This window comes from Aquarana catesbeiana, linkage group LG03 (genome assembly GCF_042186555.1).
Source record: "Aquarana catesbeiana isolate 2022-GZ linkage group LG03, ASM4218655v1, whole genome shotgun sequence".
In the NCBI taxonomy this organism is placed as follows: Eukaryota; Metazoa; Chordata; class Amphibia; order Anura; family Ranidae; genus Aquarana; species Aquarana catesbeiana.
The window spans coordinates 285,603,352-285,625,449 of NC_133326.1; the positions used below are offsets into that span (position 1 = coordinate 285,603,352).

A 22,098-nucleotide genomic window follows, 5' to 3' on the forward strand; every position below is an offset into this window, starting at 1 on the left:
TGGCTGAAAAGAATGATACCAAGATGATATCTAAACCTGCAGGCATCATTCTGGTATAACCACTCAAAGTCGTGAATGGCGTACCTGAAGACAAAAAAATGGTTAACAATAAAGCACAGTAAACGGTAAAGTATAAAAAATTGCATACCTGAAAAGCAAACATGATAAAACATAATAACAATAAAACATTGCAGAATAGAATACAGTAAAAAAGAGCAGAACAATAGAGAGAATAGAGAGAGAGAGAGAACAATGAAACGACAACTATTTTTTTTTATTTTATATATTTTTTTTTTTTTACACTTTTTTTGTAACTAACTTTTATAACGGTAACCGGTTCCAGGTTCGGGTCTCTCAAAATGCGATGGCATCTTGGGAGACCCTGTGAAAGTGTGCCTAGTCTGTGCAATGCTGTACCCTACGCTAATACTCAACTAGTGAATGGTAGCGTTCAAAACATTCACCAATGCAAAGACCAGGATTGCCAGGACAGGAGGGACAATAATAGCGGGTGTCACGCTTATATCCGCGCTTGCTGCAGACACAACATCTTTTTTGGGGGGGTTTGTTGGGTAGGGGTACTCGGGAGGACATAAAGAAAATGCCTCTCATGCAGCCGACTGCATTTGGTTGGGGATGTGAATGGGGGAAGTACGGGCACTGCAGAAGTGGTGGGTTCCCAATTAGGATTGGCGAATGCAGCAGGAAGGGCACTATGGGCACGACGGGCCTGTGTTTGTCTTCTTGGTGGCAGCGGGACACTACTTGTGCTTGCCACCTCACCAGCTTGAACTGCACTTATGGGACTCGCCACGTCACCAAGTGTTACTGCAGTGCTGGTTTGACTACGACCGGGGTGTACTAGGCCGCTGGCGCTTGCCAGTTCAATAAAAAGCTACCAAAAAAACTGTTAGCGATTGCAGGGATCAGGCCTGACTCTGTGAACGCTGCAGTTATGCGTTAAGTGTTTTGTAAGTGACAGTGATCGATCGATACTGCACTTGGGTGGGCTGAGCTGGGCCGGGCGGAGGGGCAAAATGCAGGTGCTAGCAGGTATCTGGGCTGATCCCGCTAACACTGCGTTTTTGGGAACCCTAAACTGCTGGGGAAGCTAGTATAGATCTGATCGGATCAGATATTGATTCGTTCAGATACTATACCACTAAGGGAGGCGTATGCTGCGTGCGTGGGTGTTAGCGGTACTGGCGCTAACCTGACGCTGCTTGGGGCTGGTGCTTGCCAGTTCACCAAAATACTACCAAAAAAACTGTTAGCGATCACAGGGATCAGGCCTGACTCTGCGAACGCTGCAGTTATGCATTTAGTGTTTTGTAAGTGACAGTGATCGATCGATACTGCACTTGGGTGGGCTGGGCTGGGCCGGGCGGAGGGGCAAAATGCAGGTGCTAGCAGGTATCTGGGCTGATCAAGCTAACACTGCGTTTTTGGGAACCCTAAACTGCTGGGGAAGCTAGCATAGATCTGATCGGATCAGATATTGATCCGTACAGATACTATACCACTAAGGGAGGTGTACGGTGCGTGCGTGGGTGTTAGCGGTACTGGCGCTAACCTGATGCTGCCTGGGGCTGGTGCTTGCTTGCCAGTTCACCAAAATGCTACCAAAAAAACTGTTAGCGATCGCAGGGATCAGGCCTGACTCTGCGAACGCTGCAGTTATGCGTTTAGTGTTTTGTAAGTGACAGTGATCGATCGATACTGCACTTGGGTGGGCTGAGCGGAGGGGCAAAACGCAGGTGCTAGCAGGTATCTGGGCTGATCCCGCTAACACTGCATTTTTGGGAGCCCTAAACTGCTGGGGACGCTAGTATAGATCTGATCGGATCAGATATTGATCCGATCAGATACTATACCACTAAGGGAGGCGTATGCTGCGTGCGTGGGTGTTAGCGGTACTGGCGCTAATCTGATGCTGCCTGGGGCGACGCATATCACCGCCGGGCGATCAGGGGGCTAAACCTTTATTCGGTAATAAACGGCGGGTGCCCTGACACTATAAAAAATAAACGAACTAACCAGCGTCAACCGTAACACTTATACAGTGATCAGTGGTGAAAGCTTTAACTAGGGGGCAATCAAGGGGTTAAAACATTTATTTGGTAGTATATGGGGGTCCCTGTCACTATAAAATGCTGACGGCGAACCTAAATATTTACGTCCCTAACTAGCGTCACCAGCGACACTAATACAGCGATCAGAAAAATGATCGCTTAGCGACACTGGTGACGGGGGGTGATCAAGGGGTTAAAACTTTATTAGGGGGTGTTAGGGGGGTACCCTAGACCTAAAGGGGGCTAACAGTAACTGTCCTAACACTGTAACTGTCACAAACTGACACCATGCAGTAATCAGAAAAAAAAAAAAAAAAAAAAAAAAAAACCTGCTTGGTGTCAGTTTGTGACGGGGGGGGTGATTGGGGGGTGATCGGGGGGGGGCGATCGGGGGGGGGGATCGGGGTGTTTTGTGTGCCTGGCATGTTCTACTGTGTGTGTTTGTGTTTTCACTCACAGTGATGTCTTCTCTCCTCGGCGCTGGAACGGAAACTACCGAGCCGAGGAGAGATGACATCATTTCCTTTGCTGCTGTTTAGCAAAGGAATGTTCCCATTGGCCAGCGGCGATCGCGAGGGGGGGGCCACGAACGGATGGCCTCCCCCTCACCTCCGATCGCCGGGGAACAAAAGACGACCGCCTCGGGCACCGGGGGGGGTCCAATCGGACCCCCCACCCGCGGAAGGCAAATCACGTACATGTGATTTTGCCTGTCCGTGCCACCTTGCCGACGTACATCAGCGTGAGGCGGTCGTCAAGTGGTTAACAAAACTGCTTAGTGCTTTTTTCTTGGCATATTAAAGAAACACTTTGAATGCCCAAACAGCAGACAAGGAGCAGAACACTCAGCAATTAAATGGCCAACAAGCCTGAAAAGTAGTCCTTGCTGAGGGGGAAAATAACTAAGCTCAAAGTTTGAACTTGAAACAATGCCAACATCTGGACACCTGAATGGTGATGAGAAGTCAGCCACAGTTACTTTATCGGTTTATACTCGTCTTCTGTATCCTCTCGAGTCTCGTCACATGTGGCGGGCTGCAGGAGGAGGGCGGGTTACAGTACAGCTCCAATGGCATTTGGCTCAGAGGCGGTGGTGGGCGGAGTGTGTGGGTAATATTTTCAGGGGGATGGTGCCAAGTCATTGCAAGTCAAATAGCCCAAGTCAAAGTCAAATCGCAAGTCATTAGTGACAAGTCAAGTCGAGTCATTTATTTAATTTTGTCAAGCAAGTCGCAAGTCCTCAAACAGGTGACTCGAGTCTGACTCGAGTCAAGTCATGTGACTCGAGTCCCCCACCTCTGATGTAAACTTACTTAAATTGAATCAGTATAAGAGGGAGAAGCAAGGCTTTATCTTATTTTATTTGATGATTTTTATAGTTTATTATTTGAGAGATAACAGCTACAAATATAATATAGTGGCTGGACAGTGCAGCTCCAAATAAAGCAAGCATCAGCTGCCATCTGAAGCTGAAAAACAAGGCTAAACTTTACCTACTCTAATGCCCTGTACACACGACCGGACTTTCAGGCAGACTAGGTCCGATGGTCTTCTTGACGGACTTACGATGGACTTTCCGAACGAATGGACTTGCCTACACACGACCGGACTTTCCGACAGACTAAGCCCGCCGGTCTTTCGACGGAGTTACGGACTTGCCCACACACGGACTAAAGTCTGTTCATTTTGAACGTGATGAGGTACGACGGGACTAGAAAAGGAAGTCAATCTCACCACTTTTATCGACCAGATTGACACCTTGTGAGCCCCGTAGCAGAGCATACCAGGCCCTTAGGTCTGGTATGGATTTTAAGGGGAACCCCCTACACCCCCAAAATCCATACCAGACCCTTATCCGAGCACACAGCCCGGCCGGTCAGGAAAGGGGGTGAGGACGAGCGAGTGCCCCCCTCCTGAACCGCACCAGGCCGCATGCCTTCAAGATGGAGCGTGGGTGCTTTGGGGGAGGGAGGCGCCCTGGGGCATGTTGATGAGGACAAGGGCCTCTTCTAGACAACCCTGGCCGTTGGTTGTCGGGGTCTGTGGGAGGGGGGCTTTTCGGAATCTGGGAGCCCCCAGATCCCGGCCCCCCACCCTATGTGAATGAGTATGGGGTACATCGTACCCCTAACCATTCACCTGGGGGAAAAAGTGTCAATAAAAAAACACACTACACAGGTTTTTAAAGTAATTTATTAGGCAGCTCCGGGGGTCTTGTTCCGACTTCGGGGGTCTCTTCCAACTTCAGGGGTCTCTTCCAACTTCTCCGCTCTCTCCGGTTCTTCTCCCACTCTCCGATTCTTCTCCCGCTCTCCAGCCTCTTCTCCCGGTGTCCGGTTCTGCTCCCACTCTCCGGTTCTTCTTTTACTAGCAGTGGCATGGTCTTCTCCGTCGTCTTGTTCCCTCTTCTCTTCTTCTGATGTTGACACAACACTCTCTCCCACTGTAATGCTGCGTGAGCGGTGTGCAATGACTTGTATAGGCATGGGGCGTGGTCACCGAGTGATGTCACCCGGTGACCCCGCCCCTTATGACGTCACAGTCCCGGGGCATGATGGGACTGTGACGACATAAGTCCATACCACACCTAAGGGACATTGTCACCTCCCTCTCACGCTCGCCACAATAGGAAAATGTGTTTTTCCTATTGCAGCGAGCATGAGCTGTATAGTACCCTGTCGCCAAGAACCAGCGCGATCCTATCGAAACATTCTCGCAGGCAGGTGCTGTAGCTGCCTCGTCGTATTTGGTCCATGGGACCAGCATACAGACGAACGGGCTTCCTGATAGTAACTGGGTCCGGCGAGGTTTCCGGCGGGAAGATTCGAAACATTTTTCAAATCTAAAGTCCATCGGATTTTTGACCGAAAAGGTCCGTTGGAAGTCCGATGAAGCCCACACATGGTTGGATTGTCCGTCAGACTTGGTCCGTCGGACCAGCCTGATCGAAAAGTCCGCTCGTGTGTACACGGCATTAGTCTGGCAGTCTGAGCCCCACTTTGTCCAAGTACTTTAAACTGCAACCCTTCCCATATAGAAACTAGTGGAAATTTCCTAGCCTGGATTGCACCAAGATGGCAGATTTCAATCCACTATTTTCTGTTTGTTTGTTGCACACAGCAGAGGCCAGGCACATCTGCAATTCCTCTGCTTTGCCAGCATAATCTTTCTCCTCCCAGGAATTTATCAGCCTGGTGTATTCGTATTTATTTATTTAAATATAGTCAGGGCCCTGGAGACAAAACTGCAGGGGAAAATTGGTGGTCATAGGCTGCTCATACTTCCACAATGCAGAGGAAAGGGCATGCAAATAGAAGGGGAAAATTCTACTGCTAGGAGAAAGGGCAGGAAGCATGAAAATTAAAAGTATATTACTGCTGCCATAGGCTTCCCAATCTCCTTCAAAAAAGCACCATCCAAAAAAGACAAGCCTGAAAGGAAAGATAGGGGTGCTTCCACATGGGGGAAGAAGATGGTCTTGCTGAGATGAGTCTTGCTAATGTGACCTCTTCCTCCACCTCCCCCTTCTCCACCTACTCCACCTACTCCCCACTCAACTCCTCCTTGCCTTCCTCCTTCACCACTTTCTGCTCCAATATGATCATGGCATGAGGAGAGGCCTCCTCTACTGCCTTCGTTCCAGCTCATGGAATCACCCCCTTATTCTACACCACAGTGGCAGGTACCTAGATACCATTGTTTTGCCCAGAAGGCCATGCCTTTTCCCATCTCTGGTGACAGACAAGAATAATGAAAAGAAGGATTGGGATGTTGGAAGTGAGGATGAGGAGAAAACAGAACAGGCTTTAAGGGGGATTTTTCTCCCTCTCTCAAACCCAGAGAGCTGCACATGGGTGGTATAAGATTGGGAGATCCTCTGTTTGCACAAGGGGTGAAAGTGTGCAATGTTTTGGGTGCACATTGTTTTTACATTTTGTTCTCAATAGATGCAGTGAGGAGATGCAAAAAAAATGCAATTCTTAAACTTCAACAACTGCTTGATGTGCTCTAATCTCAACAAGCTAAAATGAATAGAAAAAGCAGTTTGTTACCCCTTTATGTGAAATCCCCGGTGTTCTTGCCAGTCCCTCTTCTTCCCTTTCAAAAATGGACCACTAAGCAGGAGAAGACACCGTGATCAGTTCTCTAGCTATGCTGGGAACTCAGTGTGCTCTCCTCCAATGATCAGACTTGGCCTGACATGCCCCCGCTGCACAACCATTCACTGGGAAGCTCAGTGTGCTGCTGCTTCTCCTCCCCCCAGCTCTTATGCAGCTGAAAATAGAGGAAATGTGATCACTTATAAAAAAGGAAAAAAAATGTATTTTTAATGTATTTTTTTATCTATACAAACATGTTTTGCCTTTCATTTCTATTTTAAACTGAAAGGGTTGTTTTTACAAAGTGATCATTTACAATTATTTTAAGTTGTTTTGAATTGAAGGACTTACTATTAATCAGTTGTTGCAGGCATATAGCGCTAAAATGTTTTTTTTTTTTTTTTTTTTAATTAAGACTCATATCTTTTACAGCAGAGGATATGATTTCATCTGTGCCCAGTCTTGCCACGAAGAGTTAATCCAGATCTGAGCAATCCTCTTATTTTTCTTCAGTAAGATAAAAACAGACACACAGAGAAATAGGTATCAGTTTCTTCCCCCTTGCTGTGAGTGACAGGTGATTTCTTTATCTCATGCACCAGTGTGAGAGAGGCATTCTGTGTACTTCATATGCCCCCTCCATTCTTCTCCAGCTCTCCCAGGATTGGCTGCTCCACACCTCAGCATGATTGGGCATGCTGAAGTCATGTGGTGACTTTTCTGGGTTTTGACTGGATTTTAGTGAACATGGGGCATAATCCACGATACCAGCAGAAGTTCAGTGTAAGAAATATCGATGCCTGGCCAAGGGTGTGTAGAGGTGGGCGGGGAGTCTACTGACATCATGACACCACCCACCGAGCCCTGGACAACATATGTGCCCACAGAATCCAGAGTATTGCAGGGCTCCAAACAGCTAAAAAGCAGATATTTGACAGGTAAGGATACATGCAGGAGGCATGTATATCCTTATAGATTAGCACTATGGAAGTAATTTAGAAATGATGAGAATGGGTTTACATCCACTTTAACTACCTCAGTACTGGGCACTTTCACCCCCTTCCTTCCCAGACCAATTTTCAGCTTTCCGTGCTCTCACATTTTGAATGATAATTACTCAGTCATGCTACAGTGTACCCAAATTAAATTTTTATCATTTTGTACGCACAAATAGAGCTTTCTTTTGGTGGTTTTTATTCTCCATGGGTTTTCAATTTTTTGCGATATAAGCGAAAAAAGTATGAACATTTTGAAAAAAAAACAATATTTTCTACTTTCTGTTTTAAAAGAAATCCAATAAAATCAAATGTTGTCATAAATTTAGGCCAGAATGTATTCTTCTACATGTCTTTGGTAAAAAAAATCCTTATAAGTGTATGATAATGGGTTTGTGTGAAAGTTATAGTGTCTACAAGCTATGCTATGTATTACTGGATGTGATTGTAGCCATATTACATAGTTACATAGTTACATAGTAGGTGAGGTTGAAAAAAGACACAAGTCCATCAAGTCCAACCTATGTGTATGATTATGTGTCAGTATTACATTACATATCCCTGTATGTTGCGGTCATTCAGGTGATTATCTAATAGTTTCTTGAGCTATCAATGCTCCCCGCTTGGAGACCACCGCCTGTGGAAGGGAATTCCACATCCTTGCCGCTCTTACAGTAAAGAACCCTCTACGTAGTTTAAGGTTAAACCTCTTTTCTTCTAATTGTAATGAGTGGCCACGAGTCTTATTAAACTCTCTTCTGCGAAAAAGTTTTATCCCTATTGTGGGGTCACCAGTATTAATGCAGTTGTGACAGAGAAAATTGAATACTGTCCGTGATACTTTTTTTATTTGCACTAACATACAATTTTTCAGGACAAGCTTTCGGGGTATGTCCCCTTCTTCAAGGTCCAAGCAGTACTGATTCACAATTTTTTTTTAAAGATAACAATCCAATATAATTACCAAGAAGCATAGTGAGTTTTTTGAAGTTGCAATTTTTTGCCCACAATTGTTTGGAAAATTAAGAATTTTTTTGTCTTTTTTCTCCTCAAAATTGTCATATTATTACAAGTTATTTCTCACACATGGCATAGGTAAACTTGCAATTACACCCCACAACTCCTGAGTATGGCCATACCACATGTGTGAGACTTTTCCACAGCCTGGCCACATGCAGAGGCCCAACATGCAGGGAGCACCGTCAGATGTTCTAGGAGCTTAAATTACACATTTAGTTTCTTGAGTACCTATCACATTTTTGAAGGCCCTGGAGCACCAGGACAATGGAAACACCCACAAAATGACCCCATTTTGGAAAGCAAACACCCCAATGTATATTCTATGAGGCATAATGAGTTTTTTGAACGTGTCATTTTATTCCACAAGTTTTTGGAAAATGTGGAAAGGAAATGAAAATTTATTTTTTTTACGCAAAGTTGTCAATTTATAAGATATTTCTAACACACAGCATATGCGTAGCAAAAATTATAACCCAAAATACATTCTGCTACTCCTTCTGAGTATGGCGATACCACATGTGTGAGACTTTTCCACAGCCTGGCCACATACAGAGGCCCAACATTCAAGTAGCACTGTCAGGCATTCTAAAGGCATACATTACACATTTCATTTTGTGAGTACCTATCACATTTTTGAAAGCTCCTGAGCCTCTTTGTTAGGATTCTGTCCTCCTCAATTTCCATTTCAGAGCCACTGCTTTCTACTAGCTCATACTCGCTCTCGGAGTTTGACAGAGAGCGTTCCCTGCTACTCTTGTCCGATGTACTCTGGAGTATATGGAAAGCCTTATCGCTGCTAAATAATTTTTTAGCCATGTTGACAGATTACTGGGACAGATGTGACAGATGTGTCAAATGTGTGACAAATGCTGATCACTGGGACAGATGTGGCAGAAGATCATTTACAGATATGTGCAGATTTGCACTGGAACAGATGTGGCAGATGATCACAGACAGATGTGTGCAGATGTGCACTGGAACAGATGTGGCAGATGATTGTGGACAGATGTGTGCAGATGTGCACTGGGACAGATGTGGCAGATGATCATGGACAGATGTGCACAGATGATCATGGACAGATGTGCGCATATGTTTACTGGGGCAGATGTGGCAGATGTATTTTGGGACATATGTGACAGATGTTCACTGGGACAGATGTGGCAGATGTTCATGGACAGATGTGGCAGATGTGCACAGATGATCATGGATGGATGTGTGTAGATGATCACGGACAGATTTGCGCAGATAATCATGGACAGATGTGGCAGATGATCACGGACAGGTGTTTTTTATGGTGTGGGACACTGTGACAGGATGCTGTGTAGGGACATTGTTTTGGGGACACTAGCTGTGTGATCAGTGTGTAAAAAGCTGCAAAAACAGCTCATACACATTTCTCCCCAGCTTGCAGCACAGATCCGCTCTCCTTCTCCTCACTGACAGACTCCGTGTGCAGAGAAGGAAAGCCGATTGTCTGGCAGTGGCTCTCTGTAAACATTACTTGATGACTTTGATTGGACACAGCCATTATATGACCAGGAGGGCCGAACACAGAACCCTCCTGCGGGTCCGCAGCTGCACAATCCCTCTGCTCAGGGGCGTTGCTAGGGGGTGGCTATTGGGGCTATAGCCCAGAATCTGGGGCCCATAGCCCCGAGTCTCTTTCTGCAGGGTCCCTGCCTAACCAGCGGGTTGCGGCTGCTGTGGCAGGCGGGCTGGCTGCATGAGAGAGGTGGAGGAGAGGAAAGAAGCAAGCTCTTCACAGCCGGGCCTCTTCAATTTGGGAGCGAGGTGTGGCGAGCAGCAGATAGATGACATAATCTCTCACTGTCCGCCACAAATCGGTGCTCTTCCACCCTCACAGCACGGTCTTTGTTGAGCTCCACTTTGCAGCCAGACCCCCTTGCTTCAATGTCGGAGGTGCGACGGGGAGCAGCGAGATGACATCATTTCTCACTGCCAACCCTGCATCACCGCTCTCCTGCTCTCACTAAAGTGACAATCTGCAAATGGTGGCAAGAGATGTGGCAAGTGACAATCTGCAAATGGAGGCAGGAGACGTGGCAAGTGACAATCCACCTCTGGTGGCAGGCGACATGGCAAGTGACAATCCACATCTAGTGGCAGGTGACGGTGGCAAGTAAGACGCTGCATCTGGTGGCAGGAGATGTGGCAAGTGACACGCCCAGGGCTCCCACTGATTATGCAGTATGGTGAGTTGAACCACTTCATTATATATTAGAATGTAACAATAGAAATAATGCACTTCAATCACCCTGACACCATACCAACCATTATGCCATGATGATTGAAGCGCCAACACCAGCCATCGCCCGTGAAAAATTGCTTACCATTGGTCCCCCCCCCGCGGGCATGCAAAACACATAAATGTACACTAGCACTGCAATTCAAAGATCTCAAGCATAATTTGTTGAAGTAGTTGTAAACCATCCACTAAAATATCATATACGCTTTAACATAATAATTATCCTTTGGAAAGCCTATTTATATTTTCGTCGCTAGCTTTCATTAAAAAAAAAACAGCTAATGATACTAATATGAAGAAAGGTCCTTGTTTTGGCTCTTTGTGTTATGGGGAAACAACATTCTACCATATCTCCCATATTCTCCCGCCGGTAAATCACCCTGTCACATGCTCTTCCAAATTAAACTATAAGCTGTTGTGCTAATTACTTATTGACCAAGCATATTCTACTATTGTCACCATATAAAGTGAACATTCCTTGAAAATGGTCCATTCTATTGAATGCTCCCCACTCCCCAAATTCAAATAATCTGCAAAGTCGATTTAACCCAAAGCTGTTGTTAAACAAAAGAAAAAAAGGACTTAGGCTACTCATTTTGGAGATTTTTGGAGGTGTGGGTGATTTTACCGTGCCTCACCACTGCCTCCTGAGAGAGCTGGGCTCTACAAAACCCAAATGTACTCCAGCCTACTGCAGGCTTGCATTCTTATTATTGTCACCCACTTCATTAGAAGTGTAAAAGGTCCACCTGAACTGAAAACGCCACTCACGCATTCACATACACCACTATGGAATAACCCAGGCCTAAAGGAATTATTACCCATACCAGACCATAACTTATTGGTTGCACAAGGTGTGGTATATTTGTCAAATGTTTATTGCGGTACTACCATGAAATCATTTCAACAGCTAAAGGAAGAATTTAATCTTCATAACTCCATGCACTTCCGTGACCTCCAGCTCCGCAATGCTCTCCAGACTTAATTTCACGTTGATCCTCCTAACCTAGATCAATTGTATATCTTTAGCATAATAACAGGACAAGATTCCTTAAAACTTATCTCAGTATTCTATAATGCTCTTCTTCGTCCCACAGCGCCAAAACTTGCTTATAGATTGAAAGACCGTTGGGCTGTCGATGTGGGGGAGCTGGAGGATGATGAATGGGAGGATGCACTGGACACTTGTAGAATACAAGGCTACGGGTCCCATATAGTAAAGTTCATACATGATGAGATGGGGTCCCCTCTGACGCTATGCCCTAAACAATGCTTACTGGGAGTGTTCCCAGATCTTGACTCAGACAAATGTCATATTCTGTTCTTATATGAGTTCCTGTTCACAGCTAGGTTACTTATAGGAAGAAAATGGCTGAGGGCTACTCCACCGACAATACAGGATAGGATCTCCGCTATTAACAGCATCTTACCCTACAAAAAGGAAATCTATGCCCATAGGGTCTGCCCAGCCAAATATGGGAAAATTTGGGACCCCTGGTTGGCAAATGCAGCCACATGTGATTATACAACCGAATGCTTATCTGAACACGGAATACTAAGTCTAACGGGTATTCTCCATCTGTAATACACTAAATAGTTTGGCTATTCATGTATCTGGTTTTAAATATGGTCTCTGTGTGATGCACGAAGTAATATACAGGCTGTTTACATATGTTACTTTTACGATCTTTATACCACTCTTATGATTGTGATATTAATGTCAATAATTTGTAATTGTATACTCCTGTCAATAAAATAACCAAGTTATTTGTAAAAAAAAAAAAAAAAAGTGTAAAAAGTCGGGACCAAGGTACTTACTTTTTTTTTTTTTTTTTTTTGCAGGCAATTTGACCTTGGGGGTCTTTCAATAGGACAGACCTTCCAATTTCATGGAAGGTCTGTTTTTTTTTAAAAAAAAGGCCGGAGAAAAACAATTGATAATACAAAAACATTTGTGCACACACCAATATACTTGGAAACTATGAATCAGACCGAGACAGAAGTACAGTTAAATCACACTTGTTTAATACTTAAAGTAAATAGAACAAATGTAGTCCAAACATAGCCCCCAAAGTTTGGTAACCGGAACGGATAGTCAGACAAGCCAGAAAGTCAGGAAGCCAGGGAACAGCGTAGTGGATCAGCAAGCAGGATCTGGAGCCAGAAGGAATGTCAGCCAAGCAAGTCTTTAACAGGAACGCAGGAGATAGTCTCTGTGATATTGATCATGGCGAAGACAGAGATCATCTAGGCTGGACGGCTTAAGTAGGGAGGACTGACGAGCAGGATATCATCAACAGGTAAGTCACTGTGGAGAGATAGGAGCTGGCAATTAGCTGACAGCTGAGCGGCCAGCTCAGAGAAGGAAGGGCTGAGCCCAACCCTGACAAATATTAAGCCACAAGCATAAAAGTGAAAATTTGTGTATCAGAATCATTGCCTAATAGTTACATAGTAGGTGAGGTTGAAAAAAGACGCAAGTCCATCAAGTCCAACCTATGTGTGTGATTATGTGTCAGTATTACATTACATATCCCTGTATGTTGCGGTCATTCAGGTGATTATCTAATAGTTTCTTGAAGCTATCAATGCTCCCCGCTGAGACCACCGCCTGTGAAGAAAGAAATGCTGCACTACATATAAAACAAGCATGATATAAAATCTCCCCTTATGCTTCCTTTTCCTACACCTCCGGGATATACATGTTTTTAGCACTTGATAATGCCTACGCTATGCATAATGAGAACTACAATTGAGATTGATACTCATGCCACTTTTGACCACACCAAGGCTGTCTGCACCTCTTCAAAGTCCCCATACACGGGCCGCAGATATTACTACCACAGCTCCTGGGGCAGATGTCCCCAGACAGCCCTATGTCCACAATAACACTTGTTGCTCGTAGAGCTGATTTTTATGTGCTGCATCTTCTTCTGAGGAAGTGGACCATAGTCCACGAAACACGTTAAGCCCCAGGATGCAAGTTTCTTACCACAATCATGTGTCTGAATTATTTACATTTAAAATATTGCCTAATCATGCACTGACTTTATATTGTTTAAATCTATCTAGAATCAGCTCATAGTCCAAAAATCTTTTTCCACATTGTGCCATGTTTTAATCATTGATGTACTTATTTACTATATGTATGTATCAATATATATACACTGTTGAAATTTTAATTCAATCTGTTTCTCTGAGACCATTTGTGTATACATATTTCTAATGTTCATTTGCCCATCTATTCGCCAACTGTCATGCACGCGCCTCATTCAAAGCTCCAACCCCCTTTTTTCCTTCTAAATATAAAAATCTTTATCCTAATAAACAATCATCAAATATAATGATAATAAACGTGGTCCACCCATGTATATAAAGAATAATTGGCGTTCAAACATGTTGTGTTCAAAAATGCATATAGATGCCAAAAAACAGTGTCCAAACATGTTTATAAATCAATGAAAGACAAAATAGTGTTCATCATATAACTAGTATTATTTAACAGAGTAAAATGCACTTACATGTAAAAAAAGGCACTCTCACTTTAAGGATCTCGCTATGAGATATAACACTCACAAAGCTACACATTGAGCCAGGCTGTTTATCTGTTAGTGCTACACAGACATCAGAGCCAGTCTACTCTCACTGCATTGTCCTTCCTTTGCTCTGCCCAACATATTTAGCATAAACACGTCATCAGGGCATGCAAAAAAAAACAATTGCAGTCAGCAAAAAATTAGAAAACATGTCCTGTGAAAAAACAAATGCAGTCTGCTACTAGGGATGGGCGAACAGTTCAGCCTGAGCATAAATTCAGGCCAAACTTTCATTGTTCGGACGTTCGGCAAACAGCCAAAAAAACAGGTCATTCAACCATTTGTTCGCCCCCCCGAACCGACCACAATGCATTGTGGCAATGAACAGTGCATTGCAAGCCCCGATTGGCTGAAGCATTGAAAGCTTCAGCCAATCAGGGCACAGAGCACTGTCAGAGTCATGATTGGACATTGTCATCATGACTTTATCCAATCATGGCTCATTCCCGCCCCAAAGTATAAAAGTATTCTTTCAATGGCAGCCATTTTCAGTGTGATTTTGGTGTGGAGAGAGATAGAACAGGGTTCTGTTCAGTGCTATTAGTTAGTGTGCTATACTGTGCTATTTTGCTTCAATTATCAGTGTAGAATATTAGTTTAGTGTCAGTCTAGGGATAGTGTGAGTGTAGTGAGGAGGACCATCATTCAGCTTTTCATAGTGTGCAGCTAGAGTAGGGACAGCTCAGATAGTTTCACTGTAGTGTAGTGAGACCGTGTCAGTAATCTTGACATTAGTATATAGCTAGAGTAGGGACAGTTCAGATAGCGTCAGTGTAGTGATGGTTGAACACCATTTATTTGATTGCGTTACTGCCAGTTTAACACCATATCGTATTGCGTACCATACTGCCAGTTTAACACCATACAGTTTTGTGTGCGTTACTGCCAGTTTAACGCCATATAGTTTTGCGTGGGTTACTGCCAGTTTAACTCCATATCGTATTGCGTGCGTTACTGCCAGTTTAACACCATATAGTTTTGCGTGCATTACTGCCAGTTTAACATCATATCGTTTTGCGTGCGTTACTGCCAGTTTAACGCCATTTCGTTTTGCGTGCGTTACTGTCAGTTTAACGCCATATCGTTTTGCATGCGTTTCTGACAGTTTAATGCCATATAGTTCTGTGTGCGTTACTACAAGTTTAACGCCATATAGTTTTGTGCGTTACTGCCAGTTTAACGCCATTTACTTCTGTGTGCGTTACTGCTAGTTTAACACCATATAATTGTGTGCGTTACTGCCAGTTTAACGCCATTTACTTCTGTGTGTGTTACTGCCAGTTTAACGACATATGGTTCTTTGCATCACTGTACGTTTGGCGCGTTATATTGCAGTGTGTTATATTGTATCCGCGGAGTGTGTCTGTGTAGTGTGAGTACTCAAATTAAAGGGCACCAAACACCTCTTTACATTGATTAAAGTGCATCTACGTATAGATTTCAAATTCTCCTTTACATTTGCTTATAAGCACCGCCCCCTCCCTCCCAATAATGTCTGGGAGAACAGCAAGGAGAGGCAGATGCTCCCTTGGCACTGTAAGGGGGCCAGCAACAAATTTGTCCACAGGCAAAGGTGGACGTGGTGGTCAGTCCTCAGGCAGGGCATCATTTCCTCTGTTTAGTGAGTTTGCCCATGCTATCCAGCCACAGCATGCAGAGGAGGCAGTGGACTGGCTTACTAAACCTTCCTCATCCTCTGTCACACAAGCAGAGACAAGTGTGCAGTCCCCTGCAGTTGCCAGAGTGGATAAACCTGCCTCCTTGTCCACATCTATTCCTGCCATAGCCCTAACATCAGCCATTGAGGAGTCAGCTGAGTTATTTGACCACAGAGTCAGCCACTTGCTCCTTGATGATGCCCAGCCATTACTGGATTCAGATTCTGGTTCTGAGGTTGAGGATGACAGGAACATGAGCCTAGAGAGAGGGAGGAACACTGGTAGACAAATTGACATTCATGTTCCCCAAGCCGCAGCATATTGCCAAGTTGTCTCCAGTGGTAATGATGAAGATGGAGGAGATAGAGATGATGATGATGAGGTCACTGATGCAACTTGGGTGCCAGATAGAGCAGAGGAGGAAACTGAAGGTGAGTCGGCACAACCCCAAGGAGGTTGGCATCAAAAAGTAGAGAGCAGCCACCCTATTCCATCACATTCTGCAGCTGTTATCTCCTGGCCCACTCCCCACAGGCACCACCGACACCCAAAGACCAATTTTTGTGCACTTGTCTGACAGGTGCATATCGTTGCAATTTTTTACAGCAAGGCAAATTCTTGCTTTCATCAAGAGTACCTCTATAGGGTTACTGTGGGAAGGTGCCACCGACACCCAAAGACCAATTTTTCTGTACCTGTTTGACAGGTGCATATCATTGCAATTTTTTACAGCAAGGCAAATTATTGCTTTCATCAAGATTATCTCTATAGGGTTACGGCGGGAAGGCGCCACCAACACCCAAAGACCATTTTTAACGCACCCGTTACTTCTATCCAAAGTCAAAGTGACACCAGAATGTATCCAAAAAATCTCTAATCTTGTTCCCAGTGCACTACATTGTGGCCTCATCATGCAAACTGGCTCCCCAGCTGTTGCTAAGCAAAATAAAAGCTTCTTGCAGGAAAAATGTCATTTTTTTGGCTTTATAAATTAAATTATTGTTACAGCAGATTCTAGACATGGTACAGATCTGCCACTTTACAGTTAGACTAAGGGGACCCTTATATTGGAAGGAATTTTTCATTTTTAGGCTTTCACTTTAAAAATAAAAAAATCACTTCTCATTTAAAAATGAAGTTTTTCACAAACTTTTTTTTTATTGATCCATGTCCCCCAGGGCAGGACCCAGATCCCTATAACTATTGTATGCCTAATTACTTGCATTTAAAAGATCAAAATGGGCACTTTTGATATTTGATATTCGGATCCCATTGACTTTAATGGGGTTCGTTATTCGGGTCCGAACGTTCACGGTGTTCGGAAGTTCTGGTCCGAACTGAACAGGGGTTTGTTCGGCCCATCCCTACCTGCTACCACTGTAGTGCGTATGGACAGAGACAAGCTGTAAAGAGCCTCAGGACATCAACAGCCAACTGACTTAAAGCGTTTGTTACCCCAACACTTCATATTCCTGATATGTGTCTGCTGTACCATGTACTTGTATGGGAAAGTATTCTGTTGTAGTGCTTCCCTTGTGTGAAATCCCTGGTGATCCTGCTAGTCCCCTTTCTTTTCTATTAAAAACTAACCAAACTAAGTAGGAGAGCACACAGTGGTCAGTTCTCTAGCTATTCTGGGAACTCAGTATACTCTCCTCCAATGATCAGACTTGTCCTGACAAGCCCCCACTGCACAACCATTCACTGGTAATCTCAGTGTGCTGCTGCTTCTCCTCCCCCGGCTCTTATGCAGCTGAGAACAGAGGGAATGTGATCACTTAGAAAAAAGGGAAGAAAGGTATTTATAATGATTTTTATATCTATACAAACATTTTTTGCCTTTCATTTCTATTTTCAACTGAATGGGTTGTTTTACAAGGTGAACGTTTACAATCACTTTAAGTTTAAAGGCCAGCCAGTGCGTTACTACAGGCAAAGCCTGTATTGTCCACAAACACACAGATTTTGACGTGAACCCATGGTAGCAGCGAATCCAAACCTGTAGTGCCCTTTTGTTCCATTTTCTTATGCTTTCAGATTATTCAAATTGTTTAATTTGTTTCCTAACAATGAAGAAAGCAGAAAGTGCAGAAAGCCAAAAAGTGTACCAATAAACATCATAAATGTCATAACTTCTTGGATATCTTATGAAACATCAAATCATTTGTATCAACTTATATGTACACATTTATATTTTGCAGACATTAATGGAACTATTAGCTGTCCCAATGAAATAAGAGAAGAATTTGACCCTCACTATCCTCACGGACCTCGTCTTCGTTATTTGCGACTGGATGGAAATGAAATTCAACCACCAATCCCACTTGACCTTATTATTTGTTTCAGACTTTTGCAAACTATAGTGATTTAAGTGTTGGAAGCTACATTAAGCTAAATGTGTTCAAAAAGTTAGGTCAACTTAAACCTTAAAGTGACTTTTTCCTTAGGTTATTATTTGTGACTTTTAAAAATAGGATGTCTTGTATGTTTTGTTTTGTTTTTCTTTTTTAAGATAACATCAAATCAGGACTCCATGCAGATCACACAAGAGTCTCACTATTTTGCAAGATGATTCATTTAATTATAGAAGTGCTAAAGCTCCTCTAACATAATTTAAGTTAGTTGGGTTGGTTGGGGGTGGGGGTAAATCATCCAGCAAATTTACAAAACTATACCCATAGCACCTGCAAATATAATGTTTCTCCAACACAGTGACATTATAACAAGAGGCAGGCCTGGATTTATCCTTTCAGGCAACCTATGCTAATTGCCTTGTGCCACCTTCCCCGCCATCTCATTCCACTGGCTAGGCTTAATTTCACACTAACCAAAGCCATTATTATAATACAATGATATAGGAACAGAGGGCGAATGAAAAAGTTTTCACACTCTGTCTTAGTATACCTAGAACTGGCAACAATAAGCATAGGCAATACTGTCACACCAGCCTGCTAGCATTTCAGTCCTAGGTGTATATACCCAGGGTGGGTAAACTGTAAGTGCACAGTATACTATTCCAACAAAAAAAAAAGAACAACAAGAACAACAGCAATGAGGACCCACTTGGATTGCAGGCAGGGCAGCCTTCTGAAATTTTTTGTTTCAGAGTCAGCAATATGAAGTGCGGGTGGCTGTGTACTTCCATGGCAGCTCTCACATCTTAGACAAAAGCCTACGTTGTCTATGGCTAAATCTACACCCGATGAGTAGGGCAGGTTGTTTTAAATTTACAAAACTGGAGGAAAAATTAACACATTTACTATACAGCACTTTCCTTTTAACGTGGGACTTGTTAACTAGCTGTCCATCCAACCCCACAAGTCATTTATTCATATTTTTATACTTAAACTAGATAAAAAAAAAAGTTAATTTCTTTAGGGGAAACCTTTTTATTTGTATCTAAAATGAAACTTTCTTCTTTAATCCTAACCCTACTTACGCTACATTGACTACACACCATGGCCTACATGAGTACAATGCACCACAATAGTTAAAATAATAGTTTAACAAAGTTAATGTGTCTATGCTCATTCTGTTTCATTGTGGATAATTTTGGTATAGATGGCCACAAGTGAAACATAAAACTTCAAAAAACTAAAATCTAGAAAAAATGAATCCAATATTCTCATTTTTACCATAACACTTTATGACCATTTGGTAATAGATTAGAGATGAGAAATCTCCAATTAGCAAAAAAGCAGCTTACTAATGCTAGGGAGTCTGGTGCATTATCACAATGGTCCTCATAAGAGCAACAACAGAAATACCACCCTTAGTATAGCTACTTTTAAAGTGTTACTAAAGGTAATTTTTTAAAATTAAAATAATAAACATGTTATACTCACCTGCTCTGTGCAATGGTATTGCACAGAGAGGCCCTGAACATTTTCTTCTGGGGTCCACAACTGGCGATCTTGGCTTCTCCCCTTCTTTGTGTGCCCCCAATCTGCTTGCTATGGGGACACACAGTGCATGCTTCTTCCCGAGCTGAGCTCCATAGATACACACAAGAGGCTTAGCCCCACCCCCGCTTCCTCCTCACTGCTTTTGATTAACAGAAGGAGCCAATGGCTCTTGCTACTGCTACTGCCCTAGTCCCTGTGTAAAGAGCAAGAGACGGGAGAAGAGATGTGGCCATGCACAGCACTGAGTCTCTACTCTCCTCTCTTCCCCTTCACACAGGGAAGAGGGAAAGTAGAAAGCTATAACACAGTTTTTTACCTTAATGCAGAGAAAGCATTAAGGTAAAAAACATTTTGGCTTTAGAAGCACCTGAAGGACAGGTGTAGAAGACTTTTTGAGAGCCCAGCCGGGCTCTGCCTATATCGGCTATGCCTTTTAAAGGATCTTTTTAGGATTTAACTGCCAAGTGCAGGTGCATAATGCAAAATCACTGCTAATAGGGTCCACTGCACCACAGAAGCAAAGAGCGGGGAAGGGTTCTGATTTTTACTGATCACATCCTGATGCAGGCGCAGCTCAGAAACCCTTTTCAGTGGTTGTCCTTTGTTGTTTTTGATTTTTTTTGCTGGTGAAATGGATCATGCTAGCAAACATCATATTAGGGTTTCCTCTTCAGCACAGGGTTTAATAGGTGCTACATAGGCCATAGGGGATAAAGAATTAAGGTCATATAACAACCCCAAAAAAGTTCTCCTTTAGCCTGTTTTCTAATTAGTCAGATTATCTGTTAATGTTTCTTACCGGCATTGCCTGCTCCTTTATTAGTGGGGGGCAGAAGGCACATAGAAAGCAGTGAGGGATAGTTTTGTTATCAAAGTGCCTTCATAGATAAATTTACCTAAGCACCTTAAAAGGAAAAAAAAAGCAGATGACTCGTATGGGCTAATTCACATAATTTAGGAATATTATATCTTATCATTTTATATGTTTAAAAGCCTTATATGCTTAAGTATTTGCATTTTTTTAATAATTTGTGAATGGACCATACTGTATGAAAGCCTGTCCCTGAATACAGTATATTTACTCTAAACTTGTAGTTTTCTGCACTGTGCTACAATATGGATGACTGGCAGTTATAATTAGGTTAGCATGATTTCAGTGACTATTTAGTTCTGTACTAACAATTTTATGCATATCACCCTTGGCAACCAATGATATCTGAGGGTAAAGTGGGTAAAACCCAATGGACACATTTAGGTTACAGCAGTAGTAAAGTCCTGGTTGTTAACAACAAACATGGGCCCCTTGCAGTTTTAAGTCATAATATACTAGTATGCACTGCGTACTAGTACATAATGACAGATGTACCTATAAATGGAGCCCCCCGGTGCTGCGCTGTCAAGGCTTCTCAGCGCTTCCATCTTCACCCGGTCTTCCTTCTGGGTTTGGAATCTTTGGCCGCTTGAATTGATTGCATTCAAACGCCAGTGACATTGGTGCGGCATGTGCGGCTCAGGTCACATTACTCGTTGACAGGCAGTAGGGAGATTTATGACAGAACAGACCTCCAGGGTCCCTTCTGTTATATAAACCCTGCCTTTCAGCAGATTTTGTATTATCTCAGTTTGCTGCCACTTTAAAAATACACGAAAAGGGGGAAGGGAAGCTGATAAAATGTACATGAGAAACAACAATTATGTTACGATTAGAAATGTTATGGTCAATTTGTGCTTCAAAGAAACGTTCTTGACACCATCACAAAACATTCAGCTCATGCTTCTCTGGAAGAATCAACAGATGAATCTGACTGGAATATTTGTAAAGTGTTAATGGCATCAAAGAATAATGGCTTTCTTAAAACAAATGTTTCCCAACTCATTTTGCTCCAAATAGTATTTAACATGTATCCCACCTTATTATATGTATTTTTAAAGGGGTCAGCTAGAGCTCAAATTTTTGTATCAGATTTGGTTGTCTATATTTTTGTTTTATTAATTTAATTAGACAAGATGCAAAAAAAGATGATGCAGAGTTTACTTACTTGCACTACCCCAGATATTGGCACCAAAATGTTATAAATTGGGGCACCTGACTAGCAGGATAATGCAGTGTAGTATTCAAAACTTAGCTTGCAGCTTAGGAGAAGATTTTCAATTTTGTCATTACATTGTAGCACATACAGATGAAAAGGATTAGCTAGCATATACTGTCACTGCAGCACTAAGGCTCCGTTCACACCTAGGCGTTTTTGAGCGTTTTTCTGCTGTAAGCCTTAGCTCTAAAAACGCCCAACAAGACAAATCCCATTCATTTCAATTTCCCCTGTTCATATCTGGGTGTTCTGTCACCTGAAGCAAAGCGCCTGTCGCACAAAAAAGTACAGGAGCTTCTTTTTTGGCAGATTACAGGCATTTTTCTTCTTTTACATTGGTGACCTTTTAACCTTGAGAACGCCTGTAAATAAACGCTTCAAAACCTCAGCAAAAAC

General features: G+C 43.1%; 1 protein-coding gene across 2 annotated transcripts in view; it reads left to right on the top strand.

Annotated features, from left to right (window-relative positions):
• The window catches only part of KERA (keratocan), a 46,843-nt gene extending 26,143 nt beyond the window's left edge, over positions 1–20,700 (top strand). For both annotated transcript variants that reach the window (XM_073620191.1, XM_073620189.1), the window contains exon 3: positions 17,909–20,700. In XM_073620191.1, coding sequence (XP_073476292.1) covers positions 17,909–18,078 — 170 coding nt within the window. In that variant the 3' untranslated portion in view covers positions 18,079–20,700. The remainder of the gene's footprint in view (positions 1–17,908) is intronic.
• Positions 20,701–22,098: the final 1,398 nt, after the last annotated feature.